General features: G+C 34.9%; 1 protein-coding gene across 1 annotated transcript; it reads right to left on the reverse strand.

Annotated features, from left to right (window-relative positions):
- Positions 1–433: 433 nt before the first annotated feature.
- On the reverse strand, positions 434–2297 carry LOC112750953 (uncharacterized). Its single transcript, XM_029292987.2, has 2 exons — positions 2254–2297; positions 434–2161 (listed from the first exon to the last, which is right to left on the reverse strand). Exons 1-2 carry the CDS (start codon positions 2295–2297, stop codon positions 535–537), a joined length of 1671 nt encoding a protein of 556 aa, XP_029148820.1. The 3' UTR covers positions 434–534.
- Positions 2298–15750: the final 13453 nt, after the last annotated feature.

Consider the following 15750-nt stretch of genomic DNA (forward strand, 5'->3'; position numbering starts at 1 on the left):
AACTGAAAAGCAGAAGAACTCTGCATCAAGCCATCGATTCATATATTTAACAAGACAATTGAACTAACAATCTTCCAACAAACAATTCATATAGTGAATTAACAAAATATAAAAAATAATTCAAAAACCCAAGAACTCACAGTGGCAGAGAGCAGAGATCAGAACAAAACACCAACAATCTAGCTCTGTTAACAACAATGAATGAACAGCGAAGAAAATCAACTCAGAAAACAACTAATTAACCCAGAAAAAAAATCAACAATCAACCTAATTAAATCCAGAAAAATAGTAATTAACTCCCAAAAATAAAATCTGTAAGCTATAACTAGGAATATAATCTAAAGAATCAATAAAGTAGTGGAATTAAAAAGGATGATAGCAATTGCAAAAATAGAAAGTGCAAAATTATATTGATGTCATGGCATTGCCAAAGTCCTCTGACCCAACAGACACAGAATTTACAAAACTATGATACATATTCAGCAACAAGGAGATGTAATATCAATTTGAGTTGATGTATCTTACCTTCTTTTATCAATTCAATAAGCCTCTAGCAACCATTTCCCGAAGAAGTTTCTCCGCCATGTCATTCTCATCTTTTTCAAACAAAGCACTAATAATAGTTTCAAAAGTTACAGCATCTGGTAAGCAACCATTGCCTTCCATTTTTGACAAGAGTGCCAATGCTTCTTCAAACAAGCCCTCTTTGCAAAGCCCATTGATCATAATATTGTATGTCCTCACATTTGGACGATAGCCTTTAACGGAAAGATCTTGAAAAATCTCTTTTGCATCTATAAGTCTTCCACTTTTGCATAGGCCATCTATAAGTATATTGTAAGTGAATATATTTGGATCAATGGCACACTCTTTCATTTGATTGAATAACATAAATGCCTCGTTAGGTTGTTGGTTTTTGAACATCCCATCCAACAACGAATTGTAAGTGACTACATTAGCGGGTTGACCTCTATGATGCATCTCGATAAGAAGCTCCAAAGCACGGGAGATTCTCTTTGATTTGCTCAAGCCATCAATAAGAGTGCTGTAAGTTACCGTGTCTGGAACCAAGTTCTTGCGATGCATTTCTTCAAAGAGATTCAAGGCTTCATCGACCATTTTACTTTTGCAGAAGCCATTAATCATGATACTGTAACTTTGAACATCGAGTGAAACTCTACTTTGGGCCATTGTGTTGAATATATATTTTGCCTTATTTACCTCATTAACCAAACAATATCCATCCATTAAGCTGGTATAAGTAACTACATCTGGTTTCACACCATGTTTTGCCATTACAGCCAATACACTCTTAGCATCTTTGATCTTTCCTTCCTTGCATAGCCCATCGATCAAAATACTATAGGTACGAACATTTGGAGTAATATTTCTAAGCATCATATCACTTAACAAATCAATGGCTTCCTTATATTGACCCTCAAGACACAATCCAAAAATGAGAGAACTGTATGTGATAACACTAGGAGAAATTCCCTTAGCAAGCATCTCAGAGTATAAATGAAAAGCCTGACTTACAAGTGTATCCTTGCAGAGGCTATCAATAATTGCGTTGTACATTAAGACATTAGGAGCAATGCCATACCGTGGGATGTTTCTCAACACTTTAATAGCAGCTGATGTGTGTCCGGTCTTACAGAGGCCATTGATCAAGGTCCCATAAGTGACTTGGTCGAAGTGAAATCCATGAGCCAGCACTCTGTCATGAAAGCACACTGCTTTTTCAACACTACCACAGAGACAGAGACCTTTCAGGATTGTTGTCAATGTTACCGTATCAGGTTGATAATCCATTCTGAAAATCTTGGCCAATACAGAGAAAGCAAGTGTCATACGACCCATGCCGCAACAACAATTAATTACGATGCTCAAAGTAAATAAGTCGGGAGCGATTCCCCTGGCTTGCAATTGCTGAAAAAGGGAAATGGCGGTGGAGAAATGGTTGGTCTTGGCAAGAGATCCCAAAATCTTGGTGAATTGGATGATGGATGGAGGGCGACGCATAGAGAGCATGCGAGTGAAGGAATCAACAGCTTCATCAACTTGGCGAGTGGATGGGGGCACAGAATGAGAGTGAAGGGATGAGAATGAAGATGAAGAGGAAGGGAAGGCAACAAAATTAGGGATTTGGAGAAAAGAATACCTAAAAATGAAAGTGATCGTTGAGGTTGAGGATGACAACATTTTAGTGATTCGCACTCTCGCTGTTGTCTAAGTTTGAAGGAGTTTGCTAACCCTACGGAAATAGTCCTTACTCCGCTGTTTCCAACACTCCCCATACTAATGAAAGGTCTCCAGACTCCAGTCCCGTTTTAATTGGGTTCTATTGATTTTTTTTTATCAATTTTATGAATTGGACGTATATACCAAATAAAGAGTAAATACCAACTCGGTCCTGTCTATTTTCCAAAATGACAAGACGATCTTTAACCAAAAATACGTTCCATTATGGTCCCTAACCCTGTATTTCGTCTGCCAATTCGGTCCTTCTGTCAATTTTTCGGTGAAAACTTGACGAAAATTGCTGATGTGTCAGGTTAAAAAATGGACAGGGACCTAATTGTCTCTAAATTTAAATTGGTTAGGGGTTTATTTGTCTTTATTATTCTTTAAACAATATTTGTAATTATATTTTTATTCATTATATTAATATTTTTTTTAATAAAAAAGTACAAACTAATTAATAAATTATTCAAATTTAAAAATATCATTTATTATGAAACCAAATAAATAATTTTTAAATATAATTTTTAAATATATAAATAATAAACATTAAAATTCAGTTAATACACTAATAATAATAACTAGTGACGGATCTAAAAAATTTTGATAGTGGGGGACGAAATATATATAACATGATAATAATTTTTATAATAAAAATATTACGTTTACATAAAAAATTAGCTATCAAATTATCTACTATAAATTTGAGTATAAATACATATATTAAATTATTTTTAATGTGTATTTTGTATTTCAAAATTTGTATTTTAAGATTTATTCTGTACAAGTGATTATTTTATATTTACGTAGCATAATTGTTGTTATAATTATATTTTATTATTATAAAATATGATTAGGTTTCAAGATATCTAATTACAAATTAAAATACGAAAATAGTAATTTAAATAATAACACATAATTTAAAATTTAATTTTTTATATTTCATATTTTGAAACCTTGACAATATAATCAAAATGTCCCTTTTTTTAGTCACAAAAAATGTCCTTTTTTTGTATATGTCGTTAAACAATCATTTAGAACTCAACTTTTATACAATTAGCTCTTGATGATATTCATAGTTGAAAAAATTCATTCAATTAGTGTAGTTATTATGAAAAAAAAAAACTAAAACTAATTTCAAAAGAAGAAACACAAATAGATAGATAATATTCTTTTGAGCAGATTTCTAAAAAAGAACACTAATCTTATTTAAATTTAAAAATTGATTATTATAACGGAAATCTAATATGAAGTTCTCAAATTGATTATCAAGTGTCGAAAGTTGAATAAAAAATTATTGTGGGGTCAAATTTAATAATTTAATGGAGGCAAATAAATATTATTATTATATACTACTCAATAAAATTTCAAACTGTAGGGGGGGCGCTTGCTCCCACACCTATAGGAGTGGATCCATTGGTGATAATAACCCTATGATATACTATTAGTATTATAAATAATGAACACATTATTTGATATATAGTAAACTTTTTTTACTAGTAACAAATTTAATTTTTTATCTCTTTAAACTAAATTAATAATTCTATTATGTTTTATTTCATTTAGTATTAGTAGCCTACTCATAGTGTATTTTAGTGTAAAGATATCAAATAGAATTATTAATTTAGTTTAAAGAGATAAAAAATTAAATTTGTTATTAGTCAAAAAAAGTTTACTATATATTAAATAATGTGTTCATTAGTTTTCACTTTATTGTAAAAATTAGCTAGATCATAATACTAATAGTATATCATAGAGTTATTATTATTAATGTATTAACTGAATTTTAATGTTAAAATTATTTATATATTTAAAAATTATTTATTTAGTTTTATAATAAAGGATATTTTTAAATTTGAATAATTTATTAATTAGTTTGTACTTATTTATTAAAAAAAGAATATTAATATAATAAATAAAAAATAATTAAAAAATATTATTTAAAGAATAATACGGACAAATAAATCCCTAACCAATTTAAATTTAGAGACAACTAGGTCCCTGTCCATTTTTTAACCTGACACATCAGCAATTTTCGTCAAGTTTTCACCGAAAAACTGACAAAAGGACCGGATTGGCAGACGGAGTATAGGGTCAGGGACCGTAATGGAACGTGTTTTTGGTTAAGGATCGTCTTGTCATTTTGGGAAATGGACAGGGACCGGATTGGTACTTTACTCCCAAATAAATTACAAGGCTTGGGGCAGTAATGGTTTCATTATGCTCGAGAAAAACATGTGATCTATCAAACAACCACAACAACAATAACAATAAAATTTATAATACCAAAAAAAAAAAACAATAAAATTTAATTATTTTATTAACCTTTATAATTTGATCAAATTTTTAATTAAATTTTTAAATTTAAAAAATTATAATTAAATTTTCACAATTAAATCTTTATTAATTGTTATTTAAAGATTAAATTACATCACTAATCTTTATATTTTTACTAAAATTATAAATTAGTCCCTACATTTTAAAGTTTATAATTAGATTCTTATACAAAATATAATTTTGTAAGGGTAAAGTATATTTTTTGTCCCTGAAGTTTATTAAAAGTTTCAAAATTACCCCTAAGTTTCAATTTGTTTCAATTTTATCCCAAAAGTTTTCGATTTGCATCAATTTTATCCTTTAAGTTGACGCCGTTTAAATTACTCACAGACGTTAGTGATATGGCAAAGTATAGTGTGTGATGTGGCAAGAAATGTGAAACCCCCAAAATACCCATGGCTGAGTTATACCAAGTAAACCAATTGGCATCCTTTTTCAAACATAACCCGTTTGTCTTCCCTTTGCCAGTAAGGAACATCGCCAGAGAAACAGAGTCACAGGAGGAAGGTTGGTGGGTGGTTAGACGTCGCACCGTCAACTACAGTCCGCCACAGCGACGTGCAGGACGGCGCATGTTGTGACGCCGTCGAGACTGAGGGAGGAGTTTGGGATAGTATTCAGTTATCAACCATTCAAACGTGGATAGCGCCATTCTGATTAAGGTTTCTGACGAGGTAGGCCACCATTCTAGTCAATTTTGCTACTGCATGTCTGAATGGTTAGGATTTAGGGTTTTTTTTTAATCACTGTTGATTGCTGTTAGGATTCTATTGCATTGAGGGATTGAGGGATTTCTGTTCTGTTTTAGTGAAAAATATAACTTTGAGGTGGTCTATATTTTTTAATGATTAGTTACTCTGTTCTTTGGTCTGAACATCTTTTTATAACGGCAGGATGGATGATTTCAGTGTTAGAGTTCATCACAGGGGTAGGTTTTGTAGTGATAAGGGAAAAAATGAGTATATTGATGGTGAGGTGACAACGGTTGACTGGTGTGACAGAGATAGATGGAGTGTTATAGAAGCTTATGATGTGGTTGGAAAACTTGGGTACATTGCTGAAAACATTGGGGTACTGTGGTATAAAGATACTGAATTAGGATTAGAAGGGTTGAAGTTGTTGAAAGGTGATGAAGAAGCAATGGAAATGGCAAAGATAGGAGTTGAAAAAAAGGTAGTTGATTTGTATGTGGTGCATAAGGCTTCAATCCCTGATGATTTTTGTTACGACATTGGTTATTTAGATGTTGGGGGTGGCAGCAAAGTTGTTGAGGAGGAGTGTGTGGATGCTGATAGTGGGCCAAGTGATATTAGACAGGCCCAAAATATTCAAGCAGAAGCCCAAGGTGGAGGGGTGGATATGGAGGCCCAAATGCAGGGATTAGTTGATGCCCATTTATCTGCTGAAGAAGTGCTACAGAATATTGGTGATGGGGACAATAGTGAAGAAGAGGATGACACTGATGACCCAGATTATGAGGCTGATTCTGATCTGCATTTTAGTGATAGTGAAGATGATTATTGTGGTGATGATGGTTTATTTGATGTTGATATAACTCTTGGGGAGATGCACCAAGATATAAGAAAGTCTAAGAAAAGTAAGAGTGCTGTCGAGAAGTTAAAGAAAACTCAAAAGGTGGCTGCTGGGAAGAGAAAGAGCTCTCGTTTAAGCGATGATGAAGGATTGAACAGTGATGAATTAGAGGAGGTATCGAGTGAGGATGATGAAGCCAGCAAGAAGAAATTTCCCGTTCACAAGGAGTTGAAGGATATGAGTAAGTATAAGTGGGAGGCTGGAACTCTCTATGCAACAAGAGAGGAGTTCAAGGAAGCTGTGACATCATATGCTGTTCATACTGGGAGAAACATAAAATTTCCAGTGGTGGACAATGTCCGGGTGAGGGCTAAGTGTGGAGATGGTTGTGAATGGTTTGCATATGCGGTGAAGATGGCCAATGAAGATAGTTGGCAGCTAAGAACAGTTAATGATCATCATTCTTGTAACACTGTATTTGACATAAAAGTGATGAAGTCGAAGTGGCTGGCGAAGGTCTTCAGGAGAAAAGTAGAAGAGAATCCGAAGTTGAAGCTGGGCACCATACAAAGTAGGACTCTTAGGAAGTGGAATGTGCAGATTTCAAGAGCAAAGGCATTTCGGGCCAAGCAGATTGCACTGGTTGACATTAATGGAACTTTTAGGGAGCAGTATAGAAGACTTTACGACTATTGCCATGAGTTGCTGCGCACCAATCCTGGTTCATCTGTGAAGCTGCATGTTCAATTACCTCCAGTAGCCCAAACTGAGCACCCCGATACAACAGTTGACTTAAGTCCACGATTTCATAGGATTTATATTTGCTTAAAGGCTTGCAAGGAGAGTTTCATGAAGTGTAGGCCTATGATAGGGCTTGATGGTTGCTTTTTGAAGACACTATATGGAGGATGGCTATTGGTTGCTTTGGGGTGGGATCCGAATGACCAGATGCTACCTATAGCATATGCGGTCGTGGAGGCTGAAACAAAAGATTCATGGACGTGGTTCCTCTCAAACCTAATTGATGATATAGGAGCGGATAAATTATTACGTAGCACGTTCATGTCTGACCAACAAAAGGTAATTTACTAACCTGTATTTTAGTGTAATTAAGATTTTGCACTATATTTTTATGTCTAGTTATAATTAGTTAATGTTAATGTTCTTGTAATCTTCCTTTATAATTAGCACGTTCATGGCTTCTGCACTATATGTTATTGTTCTTGTAATGTTCTTTTATAATTAGCACGTTCATGGCTTCTGCATTATATGTTATTGTTCTTATAATTAGCTAGTCATGTGGCTTATGCACTATATGTAATGTTCTTTTATAATTAGTTAGTAATTGTTATACCTATATGTTAATGTTCTTGTAATTGACTTTTATAATTAATTATAAATTGCTGTGAATTAGCTAGTCATGTAGCTTCTGCACTATATGTTAATGTAATTGTAATGTTCTTTTATAATTAGTTAGTAATTGTTGTACCTATATGTTAATGTTCTTGTAATTGACTTTTATAATTAGTTATAAATTGCTGTGAATTAGCTAGTCATGTGGCTTCTGCACTATATGTTAATGTAATTGTAATGTTCTTTTATAATTAGTTATAAATTGCTGTACCTATATGTTAATGTTCTTATAATGTTCTTTTATAATTAGTTATAAATTGCTGTGAACTAGTTAGTCATGTGGCTTCTGCACTATATCTTGCTGTTCTTGTAATGTTCAACATATAATTAGTTATATGTTGCTGTTATAAATTGCTGTGAATTAGCTAGTCATGTGGAGAGCTGCACTATATGTTAATGTTCTTGTAATGTTCTTTTATATATAGTTATAAATTGCTGTGAATTAGTTAGTCATGTGGCTTCTGCACTAAACTAATTATTTGATCATTATATTAAAATTGTGCACTTTGCACCAATAGGGCCTGGTGCCAACGTTTGATGAATTACTTCCAGGTGTTGATCACAGATTCTGTGTGAGACACCTTTATGCCAACTTCAAAAAAAAATTTCCAGGGCTGAATCTTAAGAAAAGGATGTGGAGAGCTGCAAAATGTACATATCTAGCAGCATGGGAAAAGGAGTTGATGGAAATCCGAGCCATTAGTGAGGGTGCCTATCGACACTTGATAGGAATTCGTCCAAAGTATTGGACTAAATCAAGGTTTGAATTCTATCCTAAATGTGACGCTCTTGTCAATAATATGTGTGAAAGCTTTAACTCTGCAATTGTTGAATCAAGGGAAAAACCAATATTGACAATGCTAGAAGATATTAGAGTTTATTTGATGAAGAGATGGGCTGAAAATAGGGTACTTATTGAGAAGTATAAGGATGATATTCTTCCTAGGATTAAGCTTAAGTTACAAAAGGAAATAGATGCTTCTAGGTGGTGGTTTCCGGTTGCTGCCGGTATTTCAAAATTTGAAGTCATAAGAGGCAGGGACAAATTTGTAGTGGATCTTCTGAAGAAAGAGTGTACTTGTAGAAAGTTTCAAATGACAGGTTTACCTTGTCCGCATGCAGTTAGTGCAATTAATTGTGCTAAGGATGATATTCGAAAATATGTTTCAAGCTGTTACACTAAAGCTGCTTATGTGGCTTGTTATACCCCCATGATTAACCCTTGTAATGGACATACAATGTGGGAGAGAACTACCCACCCAGATGTGATGCCTCCACCACATAGAGTGCCAATTGGGAGGCCTAAGAAGAAAAGAGCAAGGGGGGAGGGTGAAGAACCACAGGGCCCAAGCACATCTAGGCTGGGGTTACAACAAAAATGCTCTCGTTGTCTGAAATTGGGTCACAACAAGCGAGGCTGCCCTCTTAGAAGGCCAAACGTGAGTACTTGTCTAGTAAATATAGTTTTATACATAACACTGTTTCTTATACTGTTTACCTCTTTATAACTGTAACTTGTTGTTGTTTTTTGTTCATGTCCATCATAGGAAACAACTGCTGCCCCATCCTCAGCATCGCCAGCCCAAAACAATAATGCTGGAACTGCTACAACATCACCAGTCCAGCACAACACTGCAAGGAATGCTGGATCTACTGGCTCAGTGCATAAGAGTACCAGGTTGGCCAGTGTTGCAGCAAGGCCTAATACCCAACCAAATGCACACAAAAATTTCAGCCACCAAGACTAACTAGAATTCTTAGGAGCAACTCTACTTCAACTGCACAGGGACAACCCTCATCACAAGGGAGTCAGACTCAGAGTGCTCTCACAGGGTCTTAGTTGTGTCACATCTTGTGTTTGGTGTTTATTTTGGAAGATTGAAAAATGTTGGCATTTTGTATTATGACTTATGACTTATGACTCCAATTCTTCCTTTGTTGCTGAATTATTTTGCTTAGGACTTATGTAATTAAGTTTTTACTTTGGTTATGACTTACGTTAACTAGAGATTATGTTGATTAACAACTTATGTTATTTTGATAATGACTAATGTGATGTATTCCTTCATGCAAATTTATTTTAGTGCACTGTTGAAATTATCCCTCATTACTTGAGTTTGTCTCTGCCACAACAGGTTCTTAATGCCAATTTTAGTGCCAAACTATTTTAATCCGTTCAGGGATATTTTTGAAACATAAATTAAACTTCAAGGACAACTATATTAACAAGTTTTCGAGTTGAGTACATTTTTGTAACTGATTACAACCAGTCAATCTATTCTTACTTCTGCTAATTTCAGCTATCCCAAACGCATTAATACCCTAATCTCAAATGGGTTCCATTCTTCACCCACAAATAAACCATTAAAATCACCATAAACCAACCCAACACACCAAAAATAACAGCCACCAACAGTTTGCATTTAGCATAAACTAATTTAGTCTTCAAGGTGGAAATCTTCATCTTCAACCTTGCAACCTCAGCCTCTTCTGTCTCTGCAACTCCATCTGCCCAGGAAAAAAATGTGCACTCCTTCCCAATCTGCAACATAAACAAAAAAAAAAGAACTTGAAGAAACTCATGAAGACATCAAAATTAAAAGCACTCAAAACTAACATCAAAGTATACACAGCCCCAAAATCTCCGGCCGGGATTTTCTGGTGTCTTCGACCATCTCAGTACAGGGGGTTCACCACAGTTGCATATAAGCGTTCGTCGTCTCCGATTGCTTTTTTGTGATGATACCGAGCCTTGGGAAGCCATTCGTTAGGGTTCTTATTCTTACACACAGTGAAGAAGATGAAGAGGAAGACGTAAATGAAGAAGTTAATTTTAGGGTTTGAGGTTGTGATTTTTAGCCATATCATTTTTGTAATATAAATTTTTAAACAAAAATTAAAAATTATTTTAAAAAACGTTTTAGAAATGACTCACACACATAATTGCCACATAGAACTCCTTTATTGCCACGTCACTAACGTCTGTTAGTGATTTCAACGCTGTTAACGTTCAGGGATAAAATTGATGCAAATCGAAAACTTTTGGGATAACATTGAAACAAATTGAAACTTAGGGGTAATTTTGAAACTTTTAGTAAACTTCAGGGACAAAAAGTATACTTTACCCATTTTGTAATTAGGTCATCAATAACATTTTATAGTAAAAAAAACGCACATTTATCATAATATCTTCTTCTTTCTCTTTTCTCTTTTTTCCTTCTTTTCTCTTCAGTGTGTTTGTTCTTTTTTTTTAACAATAATACGACTTTAACAACAACATAATATCTTCTTCTTTCTGTTTTCTCTTTTTTCCTTCTTTTCTCTTCAGTGTGTTTGTTCTTTTTCTTTAACAATAATACGACTTTAACAACAACAATGCCGAAATCATTGCTGATGATCAAATTCATTAACACACAGTAAAAACCAAAATTAACGGTAATTATACAAACTACCACGATAATATATACTATTATCATGAATGAACAAAATTCAACTCATCCCAATTATATTTAAATTAGGAAAAGTATATGGAACCAAAAGGTTACCAACCAAAAACTAAACAAAATCACATTAATTTATATTAATAATTAATTAATTTTAAATTTTTTAAATTCAAAATTTAAAAAATTTAAAAGATTAAGTAAACCTAATTAAAACCTATAAAAACGTTCCTCTTCTCTCTCACATTAACCTAACCACAACCTGCTTGTAACCAAAGAAGGATCTCTTCTTCGCCGGCCTTCACTATCCGGGCCCTCCTTTCGAATCAACCTCCACCTCTAATATTTCTGGCACCGTCCTTTTCATCTCTCTACACATCTTCGTCACCTCCACTAGCTCCTTCAATCGGAAGCAATTACAGAGACCGCATCTTTTGCGTGAAATTTCCTGCACCCCCAGAAGTACCGCCGGTAGGCTCTTCCCCTACTGGTAGCTCGATCTTAATATCCACTCCTTCATCCATTTTTTATCCCCTTCGATTTTTGCTGGTACTTCATCATTTTTTTTTCTTTTTTTACAGCAACCGATGATCCAATCATAAAATTGGTTTATTGTCATACTCTCTCATGAACATAGTGATCCGCTTTACTGAAAAAAGACTTGTTTGTTGGAAATTGTCGGTTGGTTGATCCCGAAATGCATGGGAGAAAGAAAGCATTTTTATCGATCTTGAACAACGATAGACTTGATGATTAAAGAGACTGTAAACTACACATTTGATTTTAGTCAAAAGGAGTTCTTGAACAATTACAAAAATATAAAAAAATATTCATTTAATATGAAAAAAAAGCTATCCTAATACTTAACAAAAGAAATATCCAATTATATTTTAGTAAAAATAATTAAATATCTATAAAATTTAAAAAAAATTATGAAATTTTTAAAGAAATAGAGACATTCACATTTGTAATACAAAAAAATTTAAAAAATATATAAAAGAACATCCATTTAGTATAAAAAAGAAACATTCTGATACTTAACAGAAGAAACATCCATGTATATTAACTCGTAGAGATTTTGGATTCACCCAAAAATATTTGGCTGATTTTTGGCTAATACCCTTTTGGTTCCCTAGCATTGCTCTTTAAATTATCAATATATAAAATCTTTCCCTCATCATAAACAAAATCCTTCTCTCTAACAACTCAATCTTACTAATCAAATCCCTCGTAGTATGCCTCTGAATTCTACCCATAGGCACATACCGATCCAAGAACTCACGATCTATCAGCGTCTTTCTCTCCACCGCTCCAATACCATCACCGCCATCAACCTCAAACGCACCGTTTTGGAACGCATGAAGCTCTTCATCCTCTTCCCTTCCCATAACGTCTCCAACGCCTCCCCGCCCTTCGCCATCCAGATCCTGTCAGGGACCATCCTAACCCTCTTGCCCTCGCAAACCAAGCTCCGTAGCGTTTCACTTTATTAGCACCAAAACCACTCGGGTCCTTGGAGGACCAGGACACGGCGTGTGAAGCAGTTTTTGAAATTAATGGTGGTAGTGCAAGAAACACACGTCATTTTGACAGAATCAAAGACTCTCATTGGTGTAGGGACTGAAGGTTGTGGTAGGCTTAGAGAAGGGGGGTTGAATCTATGCCTTCCTTTTAAGTAGCTGTTATTACCCTTTTAAACAAATTTGCAATTCTGATTCTGTTTGGACTCAGCAGCGGAAATTTATGAGACAATTTATTTTTGTCTCATGAATATCAGAAAACAGAACACAGCAGAGAAGAGAAAAGCTAACACCAGCATGTATCCTGGTTCGGTTGCCTTGTGCTATGCAACCTACATCCAGTCTCCTCCACAACTATGGAAGAATTTCACTATAGTTAACAGTATTACATACACTAATAACACAGGATTGACCCAATCCTTTCACACTCAAGTTCTAACCTAACTTGACATTGGCTATGCTAATACCTAACTATTCACTCTTAGTGCTAACTCAACTAAGAAAGGGATACCTCACAGGTACAAGATACAAGACATAAACACACCTAAAGAAATCAGAAAATAACTCTAGGCTTTTCTCTTAAGTGTATCACTCAACCTTTTTCCACTCATGGCTTTTACTTGAGCTTTCTCACAATGCCTTTTCTCTCAAGAAATTACAGAAAGATAAACTTAGAAAAGTACATTACAATCAGTAAAACATGAAGGAGATTGACTTCATCAGCAGCCTCTTTGCTATGCGAAAAACCAGATTAGCAAGCCTCTGAATCAGTTCTTCATACTGGCGGAATGCACCTTTGATTAGGTTACACTGTCCAGTTAGTTGAACTTCTTCAAAGAGCTCTCTTCAGAACAAAACCTCTATTCACTGGTTTTCTCTCCTTAGTTTATGAATGAACAGCAAACCTCTTTTATCTCCTTGCATGTTCCTTGGTTCTTCTTCCAAGGTCAACACCTTGAGCCTTGAGCTTCACCAACCCACAAGCTCACTTTTTCTTCTCAAACATCAAAATAGGATCTTTGCTTCTGACTTCTCCAACTTGACCGAAAGCCATGTGGGAGTAACTGAAATTGTCTTCCAATGGTCAACCAAATCTGAACCATAGAGATGCAACTTGGTCCCCAAGAATCTCTTGTGACCGTGGATTTGTAGCAGTGAAGAACAGAGATCAACTTTTTCTTGAATGCCATTTTCGGATAGAGCAGAGAGTTGGGAAGAAGGGATGAAGATCTAATTGCATGCAAGATGAGATGGATTACCTTTCTTAAGCTTGATTTGGTTTGGATTTTCTGTTTTAGCTTCTGTGCTTATGTGCTTCAACTCTCTCTCTCTCTCTCTTGCTTCTTTGGTTACTAGCTTAGGGAAGAAGCTCTTTCTCTCTTTCTCTTTCTTACTTTTCTGATGCCATGATTTGACTTGATTAGAGAGGAGAGGAACGTTGCTTTTGGTTAAGCAAAAGAGGGGGATTTGCATTTCTAAAACCAGATCGGGCTGGGATCGGGTATTGGTATGCTTGGCCCGATTTAATTTCTTTGGCTTCTTTCTTTGCTTTTGTTTGGGCTCTTTATTTTGCTTTCAGCCCAATACTCTTTGCTGATTGCTTTTTATTCCATTTGGGCTATTAATATTTGGCCTGCAACAATAAACAATTAGTTAATAAGTAAATATAATTAATCAACACTAATTATTTATTTTACTCAAAAATAATGTTTGTCATCACTAATTAATTTGGTTAATTTCTTAACTCAACATTCTCCCCCTTGATGACAAACATGATTTAAGCAATAATCAAAAGGAAATGAGTTTGAGTCAGGTTTAGAAAACTCCCTTTGATTTTTGTCTTTTGCTTTTATGTCGCTCCCCCTTTCCTTTTCATGGTTAGCTCCCCCTGAATTTGTGCTTTCCTCTTTGTTCCTATTTTTCTTTGATCTTAAAGAGAGCACAATAAAGAGCTAAAATACATTAATCTTGGTTAAGGGATATCAGATAAGCAACATCACATAATCAGCCCAACATCAAGCTATTACCATCAGCAAACAGATTCAGCATGTGAAAACAAGTATTAATGCAGCAAAAAACCAAAAGAAGTACTAGGATCTACTATCCTATCCTATTGCTATTACTCCCCCTTTTGTCATCAAGGGTGGATAATAAACGAAATCAACAAAAACAAAGTCTTGTATCCTGCAGAAAAGAGTTAGAGCACAGTTTAAAGTACTAACTAAGCTGTCTGAAGTGCATCAATATTAAGAGTTATTACAGTCATCCAAAATGAAATAGTTCAAAAGTAGCAAAAGAGACATAAATTATGAGACAAAAAGAGAGCAGTAGCAGCAGTTTTCATGAGACAAATCTAGGCATCAGAACCATTCCCCTCCGAAGCAGCTTCCTCTTCAACATCCGTGGCTATGTCTTCATCATTTTGAAGGTTGTCAATGAAGGTCATCAGTACAACCACCCTATCCCTTGATTTCTTCAGGAAGTTTTCGTGCTTGCTAGCCAGCTTCCTTTTCTCTTTGCTCAATTCAATCAAGTGATTCGATTGGGAGACAAACTCTTGAGCAACATCCCTGACCACATTCAGCAGAGTGGATTTCTTCCCAGTGGAGATGGAAGTACCCTAAGTGGAAGGAGCAGTAGAATCCTCAGGGACAAAGTCCTCATCTTCATCATCTAGGACGACTCTTTCAGATCTAGTGGGTCCTTTGTTCTGTTTCACTGAACCACCCCCCTTTAGGTATGAATGTCTATTTTCATATTTCTCATTGGTCAAGTCAACACCAAAATACTCAAAAATGCAAGTTAGAAACATGCCATAAGGGAGTGCTTTGTCCTTTTCACTCCTAACAGAGTCAAACATATATCTAACCATCAAGTATGCAAATGAAATTTTAGTTTTGGTGAGAAGGGCATATAAAACGAGAGTATCAGTGTAGGAAACCCTTTGATATGAGCCGCTTTGAGGCAGAATAATATGATTGACCATTCGGTGCAATTGAGCACGCTCATATCTTAGGGCTTTGTGAGTGGGTGTAATACCATCAATTAGAGAAACATGTTCACAGATGTGAGCCAATGCATCATGATAAGAAATTTCAACACCTTCATCCCACTTAACCGAAGTGTAGGCACAAGGCCCAACATCAGTATACTTCAAGGCATCACTGATAGTTTCATTATTTAGAAATATGTCTCGGCCCTTAACATACGAATGCACACTTCCTTCATGGTAAGTCATGTTTGCATAAAATTCTTTGACCAACTTA

Source organism: Arachis hypogaea, chromosome 15 (genome assembly GCF_003086295.3).
Source record: "Arachis hypogaea cultivar Tifrunner chromosome 15, arahy.Tifrunner.gnm2.J5K5, whole genome shotgun sequence".
Classification (NCBI taxonomy): domain Eukaryota; kingdom Viridiplantae; phylum Streptophyta; class Magnoliopsida; order Fabales; family Fabaceae; genus Arachis; species Arachis hypogaea.